This window comes from Aulostomus chinensis, chromosome 15, assembly GCF_037954235.1.
Source record: "Aulostomus chinensis isolate RoL2024-O1b breed Wild chromosome 15, RoL_Achi_v1.0, whole genome shotgun sequence".
Classification (NCBI taxonomy): Eukaryota; Metazoa; Chordata; class Actinopteri; order Syngnathiformes; family Aulostomidae; genus Aulostomus; species Aulostomus chinensis.
The window spans coordinates 2625975-2649677 of record NC_141334.1 but is presented as its reverse complement, the minus strand read 5'-3'; the positions used below and the strand labels follow the sequence as shown (position 1 = coordinate 2649677).

Below are 23703 nucleotides of genomic sequence, written 5' to 3'. Positions count from 1 at the left end.
TATCTCTCACGAGGAGGGCCCGCACACAGGCAACTTCCTCCTCTGTAGCCCCGCCCACTCGCTTCACCCCGGGAGACCGATCTGCTGCCCCTCCCTCCCTCACACACACATACACACACACACACACACACACACACACTCGCGCACACAAACACGCACGCACACGCAGGAGCGGGGCTGTGCAGAGCTGTACGCCCGGACAGGACGATTAGTGGCCGGTGAGTTGTCGCTCTTCTTCCCCTGATCAACTTCTCGTGTGTCGGTGAGATTTCCTTCACTTGTCGGTCCTCACGGTTGTTATCGATCTTTGATTCCCGCCAGCTGATTGATCAGTCACGACGTTGTTAGCAGGGGCCCGGAGATGTTCTGTCAATTCCTGTAACTTTTCTTTTCATACCAGTCAAAGCTTTTTTTTTCTTTTTTTAAAAAGTCCCCATCAAGTATCGAGTTAAAGCGACCGGAGCAGAATCCCAGGGACATCCGGAGGAGTGCGGCTCTCTGCTGGAGGATGAGATGCCGCTCGCAGGGACATTCATTAGTTCGACTCTGAAGTAACGGGCCGAATACACGTCACAGTACAGGAGCGAGAACTGTAGTAAAACTGTGTGTGTCTGGGACCGCTCGAGGAGCATCGGGATGTGCGCCTGGTTCTGGTGCATGTAGAACATGTAGAACATTTAAGGAAGAGTTCGACTTCCAAATACGCGCTGCGGCTTTAGTATGAGTTTATTCATCAAAGCTGGTTGGTGTCAGGTTGTGTCCTCATTGGTGGAGGACTTTTGCTTCTCAGAGTCCGGTTTAATTAGTTCCTGTATTATTCTGAAGTGTACTTCCCCTTTATGTCTAATCTTGGCTGTGTTACAGCCTGGTAAAACGTCAAACCCTGTGTGACCTCAGACTAAAGGCGTCACAGCCTAGCAAGATGGGGACCTAGAGTCCAGGTTTGGTCCAGGAACTTCTGGTGTTTCACCCAGGTTTGGCCTCCCGTTCTAACCCCAGTCAGGTGTAACAAGTCCTGGTTGTTTGCTCTGATTCGGACCAGTTCATTTGTCTAAGCCCTCACGCAGCTTGGTAACTCAGGTCCAGTGTCCTCTGGTGTTTTACATCTTGCTTGTTCTGCTGGTCTGATGTTTTGGCACCAGTTTGGTCCAGGAACTGGTGGTATGGTCACTCCAGTCTGGTGAGGTGTCCTCTGAGGTTTCAGCCCGGTTCGGTCTGATATTCAGCAGCCTTCCAGATATCAGAAGCAGACTTCAGCACGTCCTCAGATGTCAGGGTTCTGTCCCCGTAAACGGTCTGAATTTAATCACAAAAACAGTCTGAAGGAAGCTTTCAGTGCTGTGACAACTTTACTGTTCTTCACTGCGTAAACTGCTGGTTAGAGTTTCAGTTAACACTCTTCAGACGCGCTGCTGCTGGATGAACAGAGCGGTGGACAAACCCTTCCTGTTTCAACACAGCAGTTCCTCTTTGGCCCGAGAAGGAGGGAGAGCTGCGAGCGAACGCCGCTCTCAGAGTTAATGAGAGTTAACTTTTCCCGCCTTCGGCTGGACCGAACCCTGAAACGACCACCGGACCTGTCAGGGCCCGCGAGGTCAGACGGATGAACCGATGAGGAGCTGTCACGTTCGTCCTGCTCAGATGGGTTTACCGTCAGGTTGCCATCAAATATGTGGAGGCGATTAAAACTGGCAGCTAAAAAAAACCAAAACAAAACAACAACTAAAACATAACAATCCCATCATACCCTGCAGAGCTGTTTTAGCCTGGTTGACCTGATACTCTTGTGCAGGTGACCCCCCCCCCCCTCTCTCTCTTTCTCCTTTCGTTTCTCTAGAAATAATCGCCGCAGCTCTAAAATAAGACATTTTCTGGTCAAAGCTTCAGTTGCAGGACAACACGGTTCCTCTATCGGTCAGCCGACGTGATAAACCAGCGAGATTTAATAAAAATAGAGAATGAGAACACCGCTGACGAGCTGTTTGCTGCTTCCTGAAATGCTGACACACCAGCCAGTAAAACCATGATGGACACACAGGACGTCTGTCTCCTCGTTTTTGCCACTTCAATGACGCTGCTAAAGATAAAGTTCCCACAAGGACCCGTGTAGGGTTTCTTTTATTTACTGTCACGACGTCTTGGTCAGAACATATTTGCGGATGTTGATCATCAGGATCAGAAGCCGTGAATTTTTACTTTTGAGGAATATTTTACGAACAAGCTTTCATTTTATTCCTCATGGGTTCACAGACTTGTTTGGGGGAACTGGCTCCCTAGAACCCGTCTAGAACATAATCCAGCTTGATGGACATCGAAATCGGAGCTTTATAAACTGCAGAATGTCCATAAACGCAATCCAGGTTTATGTTTCACTTTCCACAAACGTGGTTTGTTTTTATTTGTTTTGTACAAAGTCAAAATGCAGAGTACGTTGCAAACACTCGCGACTCTGTTTTAGTCTCACATTGATGGGACAGACGAGTAAATATCTTCACCATATAAAAACACTTAAAGTGATTCAGCGGATTCTCTTGTACACGCGCAACGTGTCACTTCCTCTCCGTTTATGAGACACTCGGCATCTGTGACCCGTTTCACCGCGTCAGGACCGGACCTTCGCCGAGCCAACGAGCTGCTAGCTTCACATTTAACGTCTAAGCGGCATCATTGTGAACATGTGACACAGCAAGAGAGCAAATTAGTGAATTTCCCCTAAACGTCTGAATGTTTCTCGTGTCCAGGGAGTCAAACAGGACTGAAGTTCATTTCAACATGAAACCACAATGACATCTTGCTACCAAAAGCTTCCTTTTTCTCCCAACGACATCATTTCAACACCTGACAGGTTTCTCTCTCGGCCCTTCAGAGTTCCTGCAGGTCCCCGCTGATTCTTCGGGTCGTGAACCTCAGACGTGCCTCTGTTTCCTGGCTTGAGTTTTACTGCATCGTTTGTTTAGCACTGCTTGAGAAGGGGGGTCTGCAAGTGTTCTCGTCAGGAGAGGAGGGGGGACACGTTGACCTCAGCCTGGATTGTGGTTGTACTATGTTAAGATTTGTCAACACTTTGATGTTTGTTGGTCGCGTCTACACCCTATGGCTTCGTACCAGCAACGGCGGTCCCGTTCATGCTCACAGGTCGTTCACACCACTACGAGGTTCTGCTTCCCGCCGAAGGCAGAGATGAGAAACATCGGCCGTCCTCGTCGTCTTCCTCCACCAGACAGGTGACGCGTGCTGGGGAACTCTGGCTCAGGAACATACGCGAAGAAGCAACTCAACAATCAGACACAAACAGGAAGTAGCGGTTTTGACAGATGATGCCCAGACTGGTGGGTGGGGCACCTGCAGGTTTGGTGATTGTCACGAATGTCCAGGAGGGCGCCAGTGATTGGCTCGGCCCTGCAGGGTCGCAGTCCAGGACCGGGTGTTGTACTTAAAGGAACGTTTTTAATATGGCAGACTCTGCTCCGGTCATGTGACATCTGTGTGGAAGTGAACAAAGTCAAATGAAAAATACAGTTTTACAACTTTACCCCTGAACTGTTCTGAGCCCACATAACTAGAGGTGTTAAACCCGACCCAAGGTGAAGTGGGTCGGTTCTGGGTCCCGGTCTTACCATCCCAGAGGCGTGGTCTTATCTACGGTGGGAGCCAATGAGGTCCGAGGAAAGTGTCCCACTCTGAGTTTGGGAAAGTCAGGAGGAGAAAATGAAGAAGTGTGAGATGAGAGGGTGAAGCGTCCAGCAGCAGTGAGATCAGCAGACCTCCGCCCAGACTGAGAGAAGGGAGGGTGGGGTCACCATCCCCAGAGTTTGGGCGGAGCCACTTTCACAGCCCACACATCTGTTCTGAGACGAGAAAGTCAGTATTTTCGTCCTCGGCTCCAAACCTGATATTCACACCATTTATCCATCGTTGAACAGGACCGTCATGGGCTCCTTCACTCAGTTGGTTGTGAGGATGACTTGAAACCCACCAGGAAAACAGTCGGGGCTAAATCCTGTTTCCTCGTTAAATTCTTAGCAGGTTTGTTTGTGATAGCGAGTAGCGACTTCCTTCTACTGCCGCCGTCAACAGCGTGAAGTCGATTATCAGTGTCCTCCACCGAGGTCGCGGCGGGTCCTTCTGAGGAAAGGAGCGGTGACCCAAACCTCTCACGCTGCCACCATCTTTGTTTTTGTTCTGAGAATGAGGTCCGTCCTGTCTTATTGAATAAATGAAGTTTTTATACAAGCTGAATGATTGTGTGTGTGTGTGTGTGTGTGTGTGTGTGTGTGTGTGTGTGTGTGTGTGTGCGCGTGTGTGTGTTTCAGATTTCTTGATATGTGTGCATAGCCGGCACACTAAACGTGTGTGTGTGTAGGATAACATCTCATCTTTGTTTGGAGGCTGTTTCCTTCTGCAGCTTGAACACAAACACTAATGGAGGACAAACCCTCCCTGTCCACCCCCCACCCCCCCCCCCCCCCCACGCAGACAGACGATGGGACGCCACAAGTCTCTGAACACACTGTGTTAACAGAGGGATCTCTGACAGCTGGAGTGGGACGACTCAACCAATCAGACGGCAGGTAAACGCAGTCAGGTGTAAGAAGGGTCGCGGAATTCCAGGAATATTCAAATTCATACAATTTCCATGGGAATTAATGGGAATATGCTGGAGATATGTGGGGAATTTAAACGAACGGTGCTCACAGAAATTCATAATCCACAGCTGCCGCCGCCGAAGCAGCAACAGGAGCTGCGGCGAGGAAAGCTGACTGTGAGTTTCAAGGTCGCTGCAGCTCCAGTAGACCTGCTGGTAACCACGCGCCTGTAACGGGTGGATGCTGGCTGATGTTTAACGCCAGTCCCATCAGTGTGGGTGTGGTTCCTCGGGTGCAGCTGGGTCTTTAATCATTAATGCGCCAGTTGTGAGGCAGGTTTGTAGGACAGAAAATCCCAAGCTGAGCCTTTAATTATCACCTTCATGCTGCTTGCTAGGACACGCCCCTCCCATCTGAAGACCCTCCCCATGAGGAGTGATTTGAAGACTTTTGATTGTGAAAATTGTGTGTGTGTCTTTTGCAGGTCACTGAAGGGGTCAGAGGTCATCATGCAGAGTATCAAGTGTGTGGTTGTGGGCGACGGCGCGGTGGGGAAGACCTGCCTGCTCATCTCCTACACCACCGGAGCGTTTCCTAAAGAGTACATCCCCACCGTGTTCGACAACTACAGCAGCCAGGTCTGCCGATCACTGATCAATAGAGTCACTGAAGGGAAACCGAATGATTCCCGGTGGGAGTGGACGATGCTCCTCCTGGGTGTGTTCACACAGTGTGTCTCACACACACTTCCTCTGCTGTATGTTCGTGTGTACCTGTGGTGCGTCCAGGTGACGGTGGACGGCAGGATCGTCAGTCTGAACCTGTGGGACACAGCAGGTCAGGAGGAGTACGACCGGCTGAGGACGCTGTCCTACCCTCAGACCAACGTCTTCATCATCTGCTTCTCCATCTCAAGCCCTGCCTCCTACGAGAACGTTAAACACAAGTGGCATCCTGAGGTCAGAGGTCACACAACCCTCGCCTTCACATCTTGTTATTTCCACAGCAGCGTGAAGGGTTTACCTGTGTTACAGTTGCTGGAGGGGGCGTGTCTTTAGTCCGTCTCTCTTCTCTCCCCCTCAGGTGTTTCACCATTGCCCAGGTGTTCCGATCCTCCTCGTAGGCACCAAGAGCGACCTCCGAAATGACGGAGAGACTCAGAGGAAGCTGAAGGAGCAGAACCAGTCTCCTGTCACACACCACCAGGGCACCGCCCTCGCCCGCCAGATCCAAGCCATCCGCTACCTGGAGTGCTCAGCCCTCAACCAGGACGGTATAAAGGACGTGTTCACGGAGGCCGTGAGGGCCTTCCTCAACCCGCAGCCCGCTGCCAGCAAGAAACACTGCGTGCTGCTGTAGAACCGCCAACTGGACCTGTCAGTGGTTGAGTCGCACGGATTCGCGTCCCAGAGACTTTTGATTTTTTTTTTTAAATGTGTGTGATTAAATCTTCATCCTTGAATTAAAACGACAGCATGAGGCTTTAAAGTCTGACATGGAGGAGAAAACGCGACATTGATTGATTGATTGGCAGTGATTGGATGCATTTGTCACTGAAGAGGTTGATGTACCAAAAAAAAAAGGATATTTCTGTTGTCATGACGACTGCCTCGGTATGAATTATAGTTCAAGTAAAGGCAACGTGAGTCTTTCTATCGGCCAGTGGGAGGCAGCACCACACCGGTGGAACTAAATGAGCCAATTTATTAACTGAGGTTGATATTTCACAAGTTTAGTTTCTGTACAGCAGGAAGTGAAATAAATCTGTGACGTCACCTTCCTGGCACGAGCTCTGTGCCATTTAAACAGTAAAAACAACTCCTGAAGTCCACGGCGGAGCGGTTTTCCTGCTGCGGGGCGCCAAAAAATAAATAAATAAATAAATTTAAAAAATCTGACAGGAAGCCGCACCAACACGCATTTAACGAATGAGTAGCGTGAACACGCCCCCTAAAACCAAAAGGCAGATTCACGCCAAATGGGACAAAAAGTTGCAGTGGATCCAAGCAGAGGGGGTTTAGAGCGACTTGTGAACGTGACAGAAAACCGGTGAGTTGAAGGTCGTATCTGACGAGGACAGAGAAACTCCAGTCGGATAAAAAAGAAAGGCGTGGACTCGCTGTCCACTGAGTCTGGTCAGTGTTTCAGGACGTGGTCTCTTCCTCCGCTGCGTCTCCTCGCAGGCAGGAAGCCACTTCCCTTTCCTGGCCCTCGTCCCCTGCCTGCAGGTCATCCTCTCGCTCGCCCCCTTTGTTTATTGAGACGTCACAACCCCAAACACCGAGGATGGAGGATGCGAGCTGGTGACAGGCCAGCACTGAACCCAAGCTGCGCTGGGAGGGTTGAGCTTGCCGAGCCACCGGCTTTTCAGTGAATTCGAAGTAAGAGAAGCGGAGCAGTGAGAAAAATACTCAGCAAAACTACTGTACAACCTGGAAGGTGGTAATAATTCCGCTATAATCAAGAGTAGGACGTGACGCAGAAGCGACGAGATGACGCGCCTTCCTCGTTATGCTGATGAATTTATCTTTCTGAGAACAAGGGCTTATGTAGGAAAATTGTTGGATTTATTGAGTTGCATAAAAGAAACACAGATTTGACGTTCAGAGACAAAAAAGGACTTAAACAGATGCAGAACACAAATGATCCTGGGCTCCCGAACACAGTCATTTTCCCATACAGAATTAAAATATCCGGTCCTTTCCTTACTGTTTTTTTTTTTTAATTATCAAAAAACACATGAATAACTTTCTCAGCTCTGTTGTCCAACTGGTGGTTAGCGGCCCACCTTTGCTTCCCCCTGAAATCATGATGACCGCTGTAGATAATTTGGCCTCATGACCACATTTGAGGGTGTGTTGAATGTTAACAGAGATCAAATGACCAAAACCACTTAAAACACAGTATTGTTTGTTCATATTGTCTAATAAAACTCAAAGAAAATTTTGAAATCTTCTGTTTGTCACTTGGGTTGCCTGCACCGTTGGCTTGGGCACTGGGTCGGAACCGCCCGTGGCCACAGGGGGCGCTGCTCAGCAGGGTAATTAGAAGGCGATCACATGAAGTCTGAGACAGTAGGATGATTCACTGACCCAAAACAAAACTAACGAGTCAGCAGAGCCAAACTGAACTTCTGCTTTGCTATTTTTGTCAGCAGCTCTTCGCTTAAATAGTTAAAAAAAAAACAAAAAAAAAAAACAACTTGCCAGTCTGGGGGAAAAAAACAAACCACACATCCTCCGGTGTTTTCAGTTCCCATCCAATAGGAGAACTCCATTCTTCAGTTCTGATAATGTTCTACTCAGGCGAGCTAAAACTGTCACCAGGAGTGTTCCTTAACGCACGCATATCCGGCTCGCTCCTGCTGACATCAGAGGAAACGACTTCTTCTTCTCTGCTCTAAAACAGTAGCCTACACAGGAAGTTGTGCCGTGCTCCCACTGACTGTTTCACAGCGGTGAGGAAGAATTAATGGCTACGCAACATGAGAGGGCGGAGCTGGCAACATTTGACAGGGAATGATCCCACCGACTGAACGAGGGCGTGTCCAGTACGGAGGCTGCTGTTGATGGAGGGTGGCGACGTTTCCGAGATTTCATGTTCAATAACGATGATGACATCATATCTTACACTCCTATAGGCTTGGCGGTCGCCGCACAAATCATTTACTGTGTAACCAAACTTTGAAGCTGGACTTCCTAGATGTAGATGTGTCGCTCTGAACGAACTGTGCGTTTTCTTTTTCTCCTTCCTGCTTCTGCGTCACTCCCAGTTCCACCCCTCGAATTCTGTGGTAAATCGAATGCGATTAAGATTGGTTGTTGGGAAGCTGGCGTCCTGAGGTTAAGGTTGAGAGACTCAAAGACCTCTAATGTCGGTGAGCTTAACAAAATAAAATCAAATAAAATGACACATTTAGGAAAAGTCCGGCAGTGTCGTTTATTTAAAAACAACTGCATCACGTGAAAAATCTTTAAAATGTCTAAAAGAAAAACAAAACAAAAAAACAGACGCTCCACCTCCACGCTTCCATCAGGGTGCTGGCGGATGGTCAAACCTCCCGAGGAGTCAGATGAACGCTCAGGTTTCACCTGCAAGAGTTCAAGTATTCAGAGAGGAGTTTCTGTGTCTTTTTTGCTGGATTCCTGGTTGGGTTCCATTGTGCTCAGTAACGTTTGTCTTCTGGGGGCGTGGCCACAATCACCTCCCTGGACTTGAAGTCCCAGATGATGGTTATGTGGAAGGCCATGTTGGAGAACACCACCAGGTACTCGAAGAGAGCGAAGAGTGTGTAGACTGGAAGGCAACAGACAGGGCGCGTCGGTTAACGGGCAACGAGAGCGACAGACCTTCAGAGCAGAGCGGCACGGCCAAAACTCACCCCCGGGTTCACAGAGCTCGTTGTGGCGTCTGAAGAAGTACGCCGCCGCCAGACAACAGCTCACGTTAAACAGAAAGAGACGCACCTTCCACCTGTATGATTTAGTTTCCTGGCAGGAACAACAAGGTCGCATCAGGTTTACAGGTAATCACCACAGAAGAAGAAGACACATTGTTCAAGCTTCCTGACACGACGGCGTACCCGAACACCTGCCATTCACACCTTTGTGCCCGATGTGAGGGAGTTTGTTCTTAAAAACAACTTATATTTGACAAGTCACAGCCGATAATTCATGAAACGTCCCGACCCACAACAGGACAGGAAGCAGAACCTGACAGCTGTTCGTGTTCCTCTGGCGACAACCACGTCTTGATGATTGACAGTTACAGGAGCTACAAACGGCCATCAGGCTTTGCTTCCTGACTGCGAAGCCCCAGTTTTTACCCAAGTATCACCAGGTGGTGTGAGACGTGCTGTGTAACATGCAATGTGTCAGTTTTACCCCTGAAGACTCCCCTAAGTCTCAGTTTGGATCGGCTGTGCGTTTGTCAATTCAGTGCGAGTATAAATAAAGTTGGGTTTACCTCAGGGTTCACACTGTGTCTACTGATCACGTGCCACAGTCTGCACGTCAGGAGCATGTGCAGCAGCGAGCTGGCGGTGAACACGATGAAGCCGTTTTTATGAACGACTGCAAGAGAAGGCAGATTTACTCATGGGTCACATTCCTGCAACAGAGCAGCTCCACGTGCTCGGCAGAGGGAAAGATGTGATTAGCAGAGCTACTTGATAACATCTGGACAGCAGCAGGAAACGGAAGCTCAAGAGTCGCCGATTGATCTCGACTCACAATCACAACAGCATCAACTGTGAGTGTAGAGCACTGAGAGGTGAAGCCTGAACTGGCAGAGTTCTCCGGGGCGACGTTAATGGACCAGAAGGAGTTCTGGCCTTAAGAGGTTCTTTTGCAGTGCAAAGACACTTTTGCTGAATTTTTAATCAACAACAGGAAGTTGAGGCAGTTAAAAAAAACGGTTAAACATAAAGGAAGATGCAGGCTGATTACTGCTGCTCAAACCCGCCCACATCAACACGACTGGCTGTCTAGTAGCCAATCAATGCGAGAGTCAGCAGTGTCAGGGGCCTGCGGCGTGACAGGAGAGTGCGTTTTACTCACTGTAGGTTTCGGTGGACGACACGTATGTGAGCAGCAGCAGGCCAGAGTTCTCGGTGAGGCTGCAGAGGAGAACCAAGCCGCTCAGCAGCAGCTCTGGCAGCTTTTTGGCGAAGCAGCAGCGGTAAAAACTGAAATAAGTGGCAGTCATCAGGAATCGTGGCGCTGAGTGCAGGCCAATGCAGCAGCGCCAGATGTAGCGCTCGGGTACACAGCTAATGGCGGCGCTTATGGAGGGGAGGTAGTTAGACACCTGGATGGTGGAGACGGGAAGCGCACATCGTTGCATCATCAGAGACAACGGACCTCTTATTCTCTGTCTGTGGAGGAACTTACAAGGCAGTGTGTGTATGTTGACTCTTCAAAGTGGTACACGAGTGAAATGAAGAGGCAGGCGACGAGGCCGATGAGAGGGAGCAGGACCGTCACCAGCGTGAAGGAGGAGTAGGACACGCGGACAAGGGGCCGGTCCCGGTCCAGGCTGCTGTACTGCCCCCCGAGCATCCTGAGGGAACAGCAGCCAGCTCAACACAGGGGTGCTTATATGAACTTCACATGTTTAGGGGGGGAACCACCATCATATTAAGCGGACAACCACGGACTGCCAGCGCAGAAACCTCCCAACAGTTTAACAGTGGAGATGAGCAGCAGCCACCAATCTACGCGGATGTCAGCATCAGACACTTGCAGGCATGGACGGAGGTGCAGAGGCCGTCTGGAGACACTGAACCACGACACATCGTGACGATGATTAAAAGTCCATTTAATGCGCTTCTTCGCTCCAGCATTTCAGAGTTTTAAAGACAAGTGGCAGGAGCTAATTAGCAGCTACTTTCTGAGAACTGGATATTTAGCCGTTTCTCATACCAACAACTTTATCTTTACTGACAACGTTCACATGGTAAACTGCAGTGACTTTAGTTGAACTTCCCGTTCCTGAGAAGTTGGTCGTCCTCTGGTTTTGGCTGTTTTTTTTAATTTTTTAATTTTTATTTTTTGGCTTCCCGCTACCGAATAAGTCGCAAACTCACCTTCACTTCCACCGGACCGCCCAGGTACTCCGGTTCACGCTCATTTCACCACGTTAAGCTTCTGTTTAACCCCTGCAGCTAATTATGTTAGCTCTCAGCAGGCAAGCTGCTAGCATTAGCCCGGAGCTAAATCAGCTACAACGTCAATTTAGTCTTAACACGGATTAAAAAAAAATGTGGCGAAATGTTTGCCTCCTCTTCGGCTAGTCTGATAGGTCTGTCTGCACTGACACTCAATAGTTCGTTAATTTTCCGTCCAAACTGGACTCGGTTAGTCCTCATCCCCGGTGAGCACGGGTTCCCTCTCCTTCTTGTTGGTCTTCTTCTTCTTCTTCTTGTACTTCGTCAATTGTTTACAGTCAGTTCGCAAACTAGCTTATAACAGTGTCACCGCCACCTACTGGACGGGAGTTTCCACTCCACACACACAGCTCATGCAGGAAACAATAAGACAAAAAAGGGATTTTACCAAATTCAGGTTCTTTTACTAATTGGATGACGTCAGACTATGTCTTGTCTGATGCCCCCCCCCCATAGAAGACGTTAACCTTACTTTTTTTTTGGATTGAAAATCATGGCTTCTTCTTTCTGCCGCTCAAACCCCTTTTTGCCAACACATCTTTTTTTTCTTTGTACAGCCAATAATTCAAATCACTTCATTCTTTTGGCTCTTTCACATTAAAAGCCTCTCCGAGCGTCGGTTTAAGGGCTCAGAGACAAAGTGACGAAAAAGGGAAATATTTGATGTGAATAATGGAGTCGTTTGTGTGTCTGCGACGTCTCCGCACAGTTGGTCCTTGTGTGTGTGTGTGTGTGTGTGTGTGTGTGTGTGTGTGTGTTACAGAAACAGAAAGTCCTTTTGTCTGCAGTATTTCCTTCCATTAGTCTAAACACACTCTGTTTCTTGTCTGTTTATGGCTTTAAAACCGTTTTATGTTTTTATTTCTAATTTTTATCTCTACTTTTTGTTGACACTGACCAGAAAAAGAATCTAAACTTGTCAGAGTCTCGTTAGCTGGAGGGCTGAGGGGGATCAACGTTCAGCTGGTCCACCGACTGAGGATGCAGTTTGTTGCCTCTTTTACCGGGGAGACTTTCAATCAAATTCAAGTGAGAGTTCAAGCTGGAGTGACGAACCCAGCAGAACTTAAACACAGCAAGACTCCTGCTTGGCCCCTGACACAGGAGACAGAGAGCAGCTGAGTTCAATCATAACTCCAGATTTGTTGTTAATTTGTTGTTTGGACGTTTTAGAGATATTTCATACATGTGAGTTGACAGCAACTTTGATCTTTGACCTTTCACCTATGAAATCTTTTCAGTTCATTTACCGCACTAAGAATGGACCAATCCAGGGGACAACCAAGTCCAATAACCCGCATACGTCCAAAGGAGCCTACAGAGGTCGGGGAGGTCATTCAAGGTCATCAGGGTGAAAACAGAAGAAGCCTGAAGCTTAGTGGTGGGGACCTTGAAGTCATGTGACCCGGATGTAGTTCATTCATAGGCTAATGTTAGCTTAGCACTGCATTCAGGCTTCCAGCAGCATCAGAGGGTTCATTAATGAAGATGATCTTGATGAACTAAATCTAGAAATCATCAACTTTTGTTCCCCAGAGCTGATTTACTGAATCTAAGGGGGGGCACTAAAGGTGCTGACTTCCTGTCGGACTCCACAAACGTCTCATCCCTGTGTTCTGCGACCGTATCGCTGCTCTGTTCTGAAGCGATGTGAGTTTCCAGGCCGCGTCCCAGAACGACAACTGAGGTGTTTGATTTTCAGAGCAGGTTTGATTTGTGATTTAACTGCAAAAATAAAGCCCAGAAAATGACATAATAATGCGAACATGAACAACCTATAAATCAACGCTTCTTCATGTCCTCACACGTGAAGAACAGCAAATGTTTAAAATGCTGTTTGTTTGAGTGGAGTTTGGTGCTTCACAGCTCCAGTGGGTACACAGACAGTGTTCACCGAACATACAATAATAATAATATAATTATTACTAATAATGATTCGTGAGCTGATCGTACAAGAGATAAAAGCTTTTCCCTCGCGGATTTTTCGCTGTCCCAGTAAAAAGAGAAAGAGAAACTTTGAATCATCAAGACGGCGTCAGGAGTGCAAATGGTTAAAAGTCACAGCAAACACTCCGAATATGAGAATCAATGAGGTATTCATCATCGTTTGTGGCATACACTCGAAAACACACACACACACACACACACACACACAGACACACACACACACACTCACTCACCATGCTCCATCACAGGGTCACTGTGTGTTGTCTAACAATGAGCACACACACACACACACACACTCACACACACCATGGCTGCCGTCTCGCCTCGCCGCAGTCCAACGTCTCAGACCTCCACTTCTTTCGTCGTCTTCTTCTTCCTCCTCCTGTCAGGTAAAATCCAACCCGATGACATCACAGCATGTTGTGACATCATGAGACGGTCGTCCAGAATTGCTGCTCATCTTTGTCAGGACGTGTTGCGTCATGATGTCAACAGGAAGCTGGTTGTTCACGGATCAGCATAATCTACTGTCTTTGTAGTGGCGGGGAGTAAATGATTTCTGTATCGAAGTAGATTGTTGAGGTATCTGCACTTTACTTGAGTATTTGTATTTTTTCTGGGACTTTGTACTTCTACGACTTCCGCTGTGTTTATCTGAACCCATCAGTTACTCTGAAGACAAAGACGAGGATGTACTTGTAAATGTGAACGTGGCAACACATCCTAACACTTGAGAGTCAAAGGCTTCCAAGCATACAGGAATACACAGATATCATAAAGAATGTGTACTTTTACTTCTGATATATAGAAAAACACGATATCCAACACTTCCCTATGTAGCCACTTGAATGGAGACTTTAACCAGAGTTTTGCTGTATCTGGGTATTTCTCCTGAAGTAAGGGAGCTGTGTACTGTGTACTGTGTACTGTGTGCCATGTACTTCTTCCGCTACTGGCTCTTTATGACACTTACTGTGAGGTGGGAACATGTACATGTATCTTACCATGTTCTCTCAGTTCTCTGCTGTGTTGGTGTCATGTTGAGTTCACATCGAGAACATCTTGAGGGGATTTTGTGATTCTCGTTGCAGGTGGCGGCTTTGTTGCCGTCTCCTCTTTCAAAGTGACGGAGGGGGGCGTGGCCTCTCTGTCTTGCCAGTACTCTGTGAAGCGTTTCGGCCTGAGCCGGGTCTGCTGGGGCCGGGGCTGCGGAACCTTCTGGTGCAGCAACATCGTGGTCCAGACCGATGAAAACGGCGTCATTTCCAAGGTCAGAGACGTCAAGGGAAGATACCAGGATGCTTCCAAACCAGTTCAGTTTGGTTCGGTTGGATTCTGGTCCTGTTGATGTGGTTGGTTCAGTTTGTTTCAGCTTTTCAGCACCAGTCAAAACCACCAGACCAAGAATTTTATAGTTTGAATCACCAAACCTGAGTTTGTACGCCAACAGCAACTTGGCAAAAGCGCAGAAATCGTGTGCGCCGTAACCAGCTCACGTGTCAGCCTCTACTTCTGATGTGTGGCGGCTAGAATAGAACAGATTCAGGGTCCCTACATACATAAAAGTACTAATGAGATGGGGTTGAATAGAGAGATAATCCAGGGCGGTGCAGCAGGCACCACCACCACCACCACCACCACCATGCCACCGCATTCACCATGACACAGAGGTTCGGTTTCAAATCGGTTTGGAATTGAAAAATGGACTCTCAACACTCAGAACGTCTCCCTGTTCTTTCGGTCCAAACTGAGGTCAGGTGGAAGACCGGTACCGGCTGACCGGGGACGTCTTGGACGGGCAGATGGACCTGGACATCCTGAACGTGAGGCGGACAGACAGCGGGCCGTACTGCTGCAGGGTGGACATCGACGGGATCTTCAACGACAAGAAGGTGATCATGAACCTGAGGGTGATCAAAGGTGAGCTGCCATGTTGGAAGGGAGAAAATTCGGACAACTGATTTGAAACACGTCGCTGATTCTGACATTTTCAAAGTTGCACTTGAGCAACTTTGTCACAGGGTCATGGGGGTCAGTAAGAGTTTGTGACCCTTCGAATTAGGACCGAAAACGTGGACACAAAAAGCACAAATCACCTGCTAAGACTCAGTTTCACCGTCCAACCATTCGATACTTGGACGGTCAAACTGCAGCTGGAAGTCGCTGCTGTAGTTTGGAGGAGGACGGCAGTGAGAAGTAGAAGTCGTGTGTGTCGTGGATTCGGACGTTTAAAAAATAAAGATTTTATCTGTATGTTCCCTCGTCAGCCCTGGTCACCAGTCCTCCTACTTCCCCTCCTCCTCCTCCGCCTCCTGCAACAACAACAGAGATAACTCGAGTCACAGAGCCGTCAGCCTCCACAGGTGAGTCCGCTTACACCAGGACGCCCTGATACATTAACCTCTGATGACATCACCCCTGCGTGAGCGTGCATCCTGCCACCAGTTTTGATTTGATGTGGCGTTACACTCAGCGGTAGCCATATTTGCTGAAGATGACCTCTTCTGCAAAGTCCATACAACAGAGCAACGTCACACATAGCGAGCATCTTTGATGGTTGTTTCACCGTCTAACAAACGAGGGTGCAACCGACCGTCCAGCATTCACGGGGGAGGCAGACGTGACGCTCGATTGAGCTGGAAAGTGGGTGAGAGGCTTTCAGCACGTGTGTAGCCATGTTTTCTGCTCTACGTTTGTTTCCTGTCTGTGGCAGTAAACTGGAAAACGCTGTTGTCGTCTCAGCTGGACCTCCTGAGGAGGAACTCCACCCTGCTGCGCGCCGATGCCGTGAGTAAGCCCCTCCCAGCAACGTGATGTCATAACATTTCCCTGCTTTTCAGATGTAACTTTTGACTTTGTGCTGTTTGTGTTAACTGTTGTTTGTGTGTGTGTGTGTGTGTGTGTGTGTGTGTGTGTGTGTGTGTGTGTGTGTGTGTGTGTGTGTGTGTGTCAGGTGGACAACACCCAGCCGTCTCTCTCTCTCCGGATCAACGTCCCTGTCCTCGCTCTCTCCTCCACTCTGGTTGTCTTCCTGGTGGCGTTTTTCCTGTTTCTGGCCTTCAAACGTACGTTTTATTGTTACTCTTCACTCGTTTGCTCAAAAAACTGATTCAGATAGAATTTACATCAATAATTCTTAGATATTTAAATCAAAAATAGTTTCCGATGCAGTAATACACTTAATGTACATAAAATCATCAGAAAAAAAAAAAATTTGATTAAATTTTACTGAAAAGACTTGTCTGTATTTCTTTATTGGATTATTTTTAAATTCAAGTTAAAGAAACGATTTTTTATTAAAATAAATGTAACTGGTATGCTTTATTTCAACAATTGTTTTCTTACATATTAAAACATAATCTAGAATATATTGTTCCATATTTTCGCGTTACGAAATGAAACGATGAATGAATGAATTATAATAAATTATTTTTAACAGAGAGGCTTTGGTCATGTTTGTTTCAGTGGGGTTTTTTTTTTAGACAAAAAAAATTCATAAATTTATTCCGTTCAAATCTATAATTATCAAATTAGAAAATATTATCCAAAATAAATTAAATCCTGCGGTGAATCAAACTTTAAAACGTGTCAAGACTGAATTAGTTTCACCAGTGGAAACCATCTAATACTTTTGCAAAATATATATTTTCGAGGGGGAAATAAAAATAGATGATAATAACTTCACCATCTGTACATTTGAGGTTTTTTTCCTCTCTCTCTCTTTTATTTTGCTGCAGGTGGGATGCACAGGACCTTGAAGACCAGCTGGTGAGTGCAACACCGTCGTTCTTGCACTCACGTCTACACACTAAGAGCCGGCCGGCACCGCCCAGCAGACTTCATGACTGAACACACCTGGAATATTGTTGCTTCCATGTGGAAACAGATGTACACGTCGCGGTGTGAATGGAACAGGTCCAAGTGACCCAGGATGTAACACTGAACTCTCACTTCTCTTCCAGTTTTTCCTCGGAGGAACTTCCTCACATCATCTACGAGATCAGGACCAGAAGACCGGTTCAGGAGAACATCTACACTCTGGACTAGACAGACTCGTTTGGCACCTGGACCTGCTCAGCCCCGCCCACTGCTCTGTCTGCAAAACTCAAAATTAAACCCACTGTTAAAAGCTGGCAGATCATTTCTTCCACATGATGCTGGCGGGCTGATTGATTCAGCACATCAAACATGGCGGCCCAGTCAGAGGCCGACACAAACGATGACGCTGTGGGAGGCGCCAGTGGCATCCCGGCCATGAGTGAGTTGACGTGGAGCGGTCCTCCTACACAGCAGGACGCCAGCGATCGACCGAGTCAGTCGCTGTGTGGCACCATGCTGTTGTCACATGTGACCTCGACAATTGTGTGTATTTTTATTCCAGCTAGATACACTAAAGGGTGCTGCATCAGTATCAGAGGTTGTAAAAGTACACACATTATTTAAAGGAACATGGCAATTTTTTTTTTAATTATTTTTTAAATTTTGTATAGAACCAGACAAGCAGAAACAGCTCCAGAGCCACACCGACAGCTGACGGCTGGTTCATTTTCAACAGTTTCTCAAGTTCTAATAATGCAGGCAAAGGCCTTTGGGGCGTCTTTCTCTCCTGCCCCACTGCTAGCATGCTAAGTAAATCAAAGAATCCAACTGTTTCTTCTTACGTCCGGACAAACGCCTGCGTCTGGTTACCTGGACTCATCCGTCTCTGCTCTGTGACACTTTCAGTCACGAAACATCAAATTGAGCAAAAGCATTCTTGTGATGTAAAATATAACGGCAATGTGGTCAAACTCGACTGAGGCCGACTGACTGGAAGTTTAGCTGAAGGTGCCTTTGACAACACAGACTCATGGTACAAAAAATGAGGGGATGAATGAGGAACAGTGGAGTGGAAATATTAACCAATATCACTCGTATTGCGATAATCGTGTTTATGTAAAAGGAAAGTAAAAAAAAAAGTGTTTCCGCCCGGTTTCGAACCGGGGACCTTTCGCGTGTGAGGCGAACGTGATAACCACTACACTACGGAAACTGCCAAATGAAAGCATAAAAACGTAATTAAATTGTTTCAAATCGTATTGGTTTGTTTTCAACAGGGAGGTAATTGCGTGGCAAAGACATCTGATGTGCAAAAACACAACAGAGTCGAACCGGAGGCGTTTTGTTACTACATCAGCAACGTCATCAACCTGATAGTACAAATTATACTGGGTAATGATGACCTCATTTGGCAGTTTCCGTAGTGTAGTGGTTATCACGTTCGCCTAACACGCGAAAGGTCCCCGGTTCGAAACCGGGCGGAAACAAATAAGTATTTTTCTTGATTTAGATCAAGATTAATCACAATTTACACGCCCACTTTTAATTTTTTTTTTAACAACCATATCCGTGGGTGTGCCCTTTCACCATGTAGCCCTTAACAATCACTGAAGTCTTCCACTATGACGTTTACTTCCGCCTGTTTTAAAAACCTTAAGGCCTCCAGAAGCTGCGACTCGGTAAAAGAGAAGTGAAAATTATTGTAAGTCATAATATGAGTCACATAATTAGAGGAAAAAATCGGTACCGGTCCGGAAAGAATTCGAAACAACATTATTAACTACCGTGGCCAAAGCGGATATTGCGTCCGCAGTATGAAGGAAAACCTGGGGTCACGTTCTTTAAGAGTCCACGTAAATACAAACACACGTTCAACCATGTGACCTGATACCTAAAAGGTAACATGTTTCCACCCGGTATCTAAGCTCTAACCTACGTGATAACCTCTATAATACGGAAACTAAAGAAGTTTCACAAGGCGACGCGGTGACTGGATAGATATCAATACTCACTTATTTCCAGGTTTTTGTGAATGATTCCATATCTGATCCACTTGAGCAACAAAGAATTACGTCATAAGTCAGTGTCAACAGGGTGAACACAGCGACGTCAGTAACAGACAGATTATCACGTTTTCTAAATGAAACCCAGCGACGATGGAGTTGTTGGACCCGCAGGATTACGAATATTGTTGAAGGGTTTGTGATGGGATATCAAAAATGACAGTAATTAAATTAATTAGTAAAACTGCTGTACTTTGAAGTGTCGGTGGGCCTGGAAAACGTGGGTCGCTAACAAGAGTCAAAAGGAGACTTCAGAGGTTGTCGAGAATGTGACACGTCACCGAGGTGAAAGTTGTGAGGACGTGGAAGTCACACGTCTGTTTTAACGTTAGGGAAGATGTTGCTGAACAAAACCTGTAAGTCTCAGCTTTGTCTGTCTAAATGTCTGTCTACAAATGAGACGGTGTGAACTGCTGACAGTGAAACCCTGCCGTGTGTGTGTGTGTGTGTGTGTAGGGGGGGGGGGCGGGCAACCAATGGGATCATAACTTTAGCTTCAGCTTGCTGCCGGAAAACATCAACTTCAACCCAAATATGGATCTTCCTGCTGCTGCAGCGGACATCCTGAATCCCAAATAAGGTCCTTCCTGCTGGCTGGCTGACTGGCTGTGTGTGTGTGTGTGTGTGTGTGTGTGTGTGTGTGTGTGTGTGTGAGAGAGAAAGTGATGTAATAAACCAGGGAGACAGGGACTGCAGGTTCGACTGGCCTGAGTCACGACACTCTGCAGGTCTTTGAATGCATCATTAACTCTGTCACTTCTCCTGAGGAACAAAGTCGCTGTGCTTTTTTTCCCTTTGCCTTCTCCACGGCGTATTCAAACCACTCCGCTGGTGCGGTGCTTATGTTTCTCTGAGGTCAGGGGTCACATGAGGGTGAAAGGTCACCAGTAGATCAACATACCTAAATGTGCATGTGGAGATTTATGTGGTATAAAGTAAGCTTTTGTTTTATTGGAGAGTTAAAGGTCGCTGTTGTCAGTTGTCAGTCCCCATTAGCACCAAGCTAAATCTGCATGGCCGCCTCTTTCTGAGTTCTGGAACCACAAGGAGGAACAAAAACTATTTCTGAGTTCTAACTCAAAATTAGTTGGAGCAACACTTTTTACTTTGGAGGTCCAAGTTCTTCCTCACCTGCCTTTTTCCGTGACAGTTGTAGATTTCTTGAAATATAGAAGATACATGTGTACTTTTACTGCGTCCTCCATCTCCCACAACATGCATTGGTCATTTTATGATGTAATAAAGTAACTTCCCTACATGTCGACAGTGTCATCACGAGTGGGCGGGGTTAAGATGAATAATGAGGGAAAGGCTGATGAAGACCACGTGATCCAGTCGAGGGCTCAACTTCTGTCATAAAATCAGGTTTGAGATCAGCAGGGTGTGAACATTTTATTCTCTTTGATTTGAAGAGGAAACACTTTCAGTATAAACTGCAACACTGACCAGCATGTAAACAAACAAACCTACACAGTAGGAAGAAGTGCTCACCTGGGTAAACCTTTACAAAAATATTCATATTTACACACTTTCATAGATCGGAAGTCTCTTAAATTCAGTGATTCCTCACTGAAGTTTGTTTCTTGTGCCGCTCCGGCGCCGCCTTGTTTGTGCGTTGACTACAGCTAACCAGCAGCTGAGCCACTCATGCCCTCTCAAGGTCAAAGGTCACAACGAGGCTAAGGCACCTGTCCTGTCAGCAGGTGCTGTGGAGGGAGGAGACGGCGGCCTGAGGACTCCCCATTGGAGAAGAGTAGAGGTGCAGGTAGGGGGAGGTGGCCTGCATGCTGAGGGTGGGCAGAGAGGTGGAGGAAGAGGGGAGGAGTGAGGTGGTGGGAGAAGTGCTATGAGTAGGGGAGGAGTAGGAGGAGGAGCAGGGAGAGGAAGTGGGAGGCGTGGGGACGGGCGGAGCAGAGGAAGCGTTCACGCTGGTCTTTCGGTCCCGCTGCCTCTGGTGGATCTTGGTGTGCCTCTTGCGCTCATCGCTGCGGGCAAACTTGCGTCCACACTCAGTGCAGGCGAACGGCTTCTCGCCGGTATGCGTGCGGATGTGTGTGGTCAAGTGGTCGCTGCGACTGAAGCTGCGCATGCAGATGCGACACTGGAACGGCTTCTGGCCTGTGTGCACACGCACGTGGCGAGTCAGTTCATCCGATCGGGAGAAACGGCGGTCGCAGCCATCAGCGGGGCAGGCGTAAGGACGTTCCTGTGACGGCATCTTACTCTGCCGTCCAGCGGGGAACTTCTTGCTCCGGCTGGTTTTGGGGGGCTGGATAGAGGCGACCGCAGGCTGCGTCTGGATCTGAGAGAACGCTTTGATGGTGGAGAGCGGCGTGAGGGGAGGGTGAGGCAGCAGGTTGAGGCTCTGTGACAACACAGGCTTCTGGTCCTGGTTTAAAACCAGCTCGCTGTCCTGCGGAGGCTGTGACAGGATGTAGTCTGGTAGCATCGGCACCACCAGTGGAGCCGGCTGGGGGCCGAGCCTGGAGGCGGGGCTGGGGTAGGCAGGAGGGGGCCCCTGAGGCAAGAACAGTTGGGGGGCTGGCTGGGAATCGGTGGGTGGTAGGATGTCGCCAGCAGTTGGGGCGGTGAATGACGGCGTCACAGAGAAGACTGATCCGACATCGGCGGAGCTGATGCTCGGCTGGGTCAGCGAAGACAGGGATGCCGATGATGTCACTGATGATGTCACTGATGATAAAGAAGAGGAAAGGGTGCTTGCTGCAGGGGGCGGCGCCGCCATGCTGACCAACCCAGTGAACAGGCTGAGGAGAGGCTCCGGCCAAAAACTGCTGCTGGACACTGATGGCTCAAAAGTGAAGCGACCGCTGTACGCCAGAGGGGGGAGGCGGGGAGTGAGAGGCGGGAGGTCAAGGATGTCAGACAGACTGTCTGAAACACAGGAGAAGAAAAGCAGAGCAGGTCAGAGAGGTCAACCACACAGCTTCCTTTGGTCTGATGGGCTGCAGCGACTCACCTGACTTGCCTTTGTTATTGTTGATCAGTGTGTATTTTTAGATTCAAGAGGAAAAAGTTGGGTGGCTCGGTGGTGCAGTGGTGTCACACCAAGAAGGTTGTGGGTGGAGCCCCGGCTGCAGCACGGGGTCTTTCTGGGTGAGTCTCCATGTTCTCCCTGTTCCTGCTGGGTTCTCTCTGGTACTCCAGCTTCCTCCACAGTCCAAAGACATCAAGAGGGGACCAAGTTAATCCAGACTCTAAATTGACCGTAGGTGTGGCTGGGAGAGCCAATGGTTGTCTGTCTCTATGTGTTGGCCCTGCCATGGACTGGTGACCTGTCCAGGGTGAACACTGCCTCTTGCCTGAAGGCAGCAACCCTTAACAGGGTAAGCAAGGGAACCTATCCCAGCAGAGGCGGGGTTCACCCTGGACGGTACACCAGTCCATGGCAGGGCCAACACATAGAGACAGACAACCATTGGCTCTCCCAGCCACACCTACGGTCAATTTAGAGTCTGGATTAACTTGGTCCCCTCTTGATGTCTTTGGACTGTGGAGGAAGCTGGAGTACCAGAGAGAACCCAGCAGGAACAGGGAGAACATGGAGACTCACCCAGAAAGACCCCGTGCTGCAGCCGGGGCTCCACCCACAACCTTCTTGCTGTGACACCACTGCGCTGCCCCAACAACAACAACAACAATAACAACAACAACAACAACAACAATAATAATAATAATAATAATAATAACAATAACAATAACAATAACAACAACAACAACAACAATAATAATAATAATAGTAACAATAATAACAACAACAATAATAATAATTGTAATTCCGGGTGTCATTAGGCTCGAGACTTTGATTGTGTCATCGATCATTTCACTTTCAGGACTCCTCGTGTGTGATCGGAACTCACCTCCAAACTCCGCGGTCTCTCCGCCTCCCGCTGCGGCGCTCTGCAGCAGCATCTGCAGCTCCTCCAGCTTCGGGTAACCGTCCAGCGGGGACACCGGCGGCGGAAAGCCGCTCAGAGGCTCGGAGATCTGCAGAGCGGAGAGTAGCAGCTCCGCTTTAGTAGCGGCCATCTCACCGGAGGAAGAGGAGGCGGACGCGTTTGTGGTGCTTAGCCGCTCCTGGACGTCCGCGACACCGGGCAGCCGCTGCTCCGAGCCCCGCTGAGAGGCGCTATGTCCGGGCTGGGGCTGCTGCTGCGGGCGCGGGTGTTCGGAGGAAGCCAACGCTGGGGGGTGTACGGACTCCAGCGGTGTCCCGGAGGACTGGCGGCTCCTTCAGGTTCTTGATGAGTAACGTGATGGATGTTTGCTGCGAACTTGAACCTCAGCTTGGTCAGATTTCTGAATGAGGATTCCCGGCTTTTAAAGACTTCTGTCGTGACGTAGATTACCAAATATGGTCGAGAGGAAGCCCATATTTGGTCAGAGTGCAAGCGTGCAGGTCGGCCTGCAAGCTGACTCTCTGGCGTTTTGTACGCTCTTTGTTCGGTGTTTTTGGAGCGTGAACGACTCGACGGAGTCCAGAACTCGGCCCGGTTCGCAGGCTGCTGGCTGTTGGCTTCGACGAAGCCGGTAGATGACAGCCAGGGAGCAGAGCCAACCGCCATGGCCGGAAACAACGGAGACACGTCACAGCCCAGATCAG

The 23703-nt window shown here is 48.3% G+C and overlaps 4 protein-coding genes and 2 non-coding genes across 10 annotated transcripts; 3 read left to right on the top strand and 3 right to left on the bottom strand.

Moving 5' to 3' along the window:
* The first annotated feature begins 77 nt into the window (after positions 1-77).
* On the top strand, positions 78-7530 carry rhogb (ras homolog family member Gb). 4 transcript variants are annotated; one of them, XM_086226675.1, is made up of 5 exons: positions 78-218; positions 4477-4571; positions 5071-5224; positions 5375-5545; positions 5670-7530. In XM_086226675.1, exons 3-5 carry the CDS (start codon positions 5096-5098, stop codon positions 5943-5945), a joined length of 576 nt encoding a protein of 191 aa, XP_086082801.1. In that variant the 5' UTR covers positions 78-218; positions 4477-4571; positions 5071-5095; the 3' UTR covers positions 5946-7530. The 4 variants fall into 4 exon arrangements, with proteins under 4 accessions (XP_086082801.1, XP_086082804.1, XP_086082803.1 ...); XM_086226678.1 differs by having other exon boundaries at positions 209-218; positions 4481-4571; XM_086226677.1 differs by lacking the exon at positions 78-218 and adding an exon at positions 244-262.
* pgap2 (post-GPI attachment to proteins 2) lies at positions 7176-11525 on the bottom strand. The gene is made up of 6 exons (XM_086226674.1): positions 11173-11525; positions 10478-10646; positions 10145-10394; positions 9552-9658; positions 8968-9076; positions 7176-8882 (listed from the first exon to the last, which is right to left on the bottom strand). Exons 2-6 carry the CDS (start codon positions 10643-10645, stop codon positions 8752-8754), a joined length of 765 nt encoding a protein of 254 aa, XP_086082800.1. The 5' UTR covers position 10646; positions 11173-11525; the 3' UTR covers positions 7176-8751.
* A 1874-nt stretch (positions 11526-13399) lies between these two features.
* On the top strand, positions 13400-19525 carry timd4 (T cell immunoglobulin and mucin domain containing 4). Of its 2 annotated transcripts, none has more exons than XM_086226927.1 (8): positions 13400-13589; positions 14292-14470; positions 14958-15120; positions 15468-15563; positions 15914-15987; positions 16154-16265; positions 16938-16968; positions 17163-19525. In XM_086226927.1, exons 1-8 carry the CDS (start codon positions 13508-13510, stop codon positions 17245-17247), a joined length of 822 nt encoding a protein of 273 aa, XP_086083053.1. In that variant the 5' UTR covers positions 13400-13507; the 3' UTR covers positions 17248-19525. The 2 variants fall into 2 exon arrangements, with proteins under 2 accessions (XP_086083053.1, XP_086083052.1); XM_086226926.1 differs by having other exon boundaries at positions 15914-15991.
* trnav-cac (transfer RNA valine (anticodon CAC)) lies at positions 18160-18232 on the bottom strand. The gene has a single exon. It is a non-coding gene; the product is annotated as a tRNA-Val (tRNA).
* trnav-aac (transfer RNA valine (anticodon AAC)) lies at positions 18434-18506 on the top strand. Its single transcript has one exon. It is a non-coding gene; the product is annotated as a tRNA-Val (tRNA).
* Positions 19526-20460: 935 nt separating the features above from the next.
* Positions 20461-23443, bottom strand: LOC147248210 (early growth response protein 1-A-like). The gene is made up of 2 exons (XM_086226925.1): positions 22961-23443; positions 20461-21974 (listed from the first exon to the last, which is right to left on the bottom strand). Exons 1-2 carry the CDS (start codon positions 23127-23129, stop codon positions 20779-20781), a joined length of 1365 nt encoding a protein of 454 aa, XP_086083051.1. The 5' UTR covers positions 23130-23443; the 3' UTR covers positions 20461-20778.
* Positions 23444-23703: the final 260 nt, after the last annotated feature.

Excerpts from the sequence above, each read along its gene's own strand:
- pgap2 (XM_086226674.1), bottom strand. The coding sequence starts at position 10,645 with ATGCTCGGGGGGCAGTACAGCAGCCTGGACCGGGACCGGCCCCTTGTC. Across the intron at positions 9,659-10,144 it reads GTCGTCCACCGAAACCTACA|TCGTTCATAAAAACGGCTTC; the intron begins GTGAGTAAAACG and ends CTTCTCTTGCAG. Across the intron at positions 9,077-9,551 it reads GACACAGTGTGAACCCTGAG|GAAACTAAATCATACAGGTG; the intron begins GTAAACCCAACT and ends TGTTCCTGCCAG.
- LOC147248210 (XM_086226925.1), bottom strand. The coding sequence starts at position 23,129 with ATGGCCGCTACTAAAGCGGAGCTGCTACTCTCCGCTCTGCAGATCTCC. Across the intron at positions 21,975-22,960 it reads AGAGACCGCGGAGTTTGGAG|ACAGTCTGTCTGACATCCTT; the intron begins GTGAGTTCCGAT and ends CCTGTGTTTCAG.
- rhogb (XM_086226675.1), top strand. The coding sequence starts at position 5,096 with ATGCAGAGTATCAAGTGTGTGGTTGTGGGCGACGGCGCGGTGGGGAAG. Across the intron at positions 5,225-5,374 it reads TCGACAACTACAGCAGCCAG|GTGACGGTGGACGGCAGGAT; the intron begins GTCTGCCGATCA and ends TGGTGCGTCCAG. Across the intron at positions 5,546-5,669 it reads AACACAAGTGGCATCCTGAG|GTGTTTCACCATTGCCCAGG; the intron begins GTCAGAGGTCAC and ends TCTCCCCCTCAG.
- timd4 (XM_086226926.1), top strand. The coding sequence starts at position 13,508 with ATGGCTGCCGTCTCGCCTCGCCGCAGTCCAACGTCTCAGACCTCCACT. Across the intron at positions 15,564-15,913 it reads AGAGCCGTCAGCCTCCACAG|TAAACTGGAAAACGCTGTTG; the intron begins GTGAGTCCGCTT and ends TGTCTGTGGCAG. Across the intron at positions 16,969-17,162 it reads AGGACCTTGAAGACCAGCTG|TTTTTCCTCGGAGGAACTTC; the intron begins GTGAGTGCAACA and ends CTTCTCTTCCAG.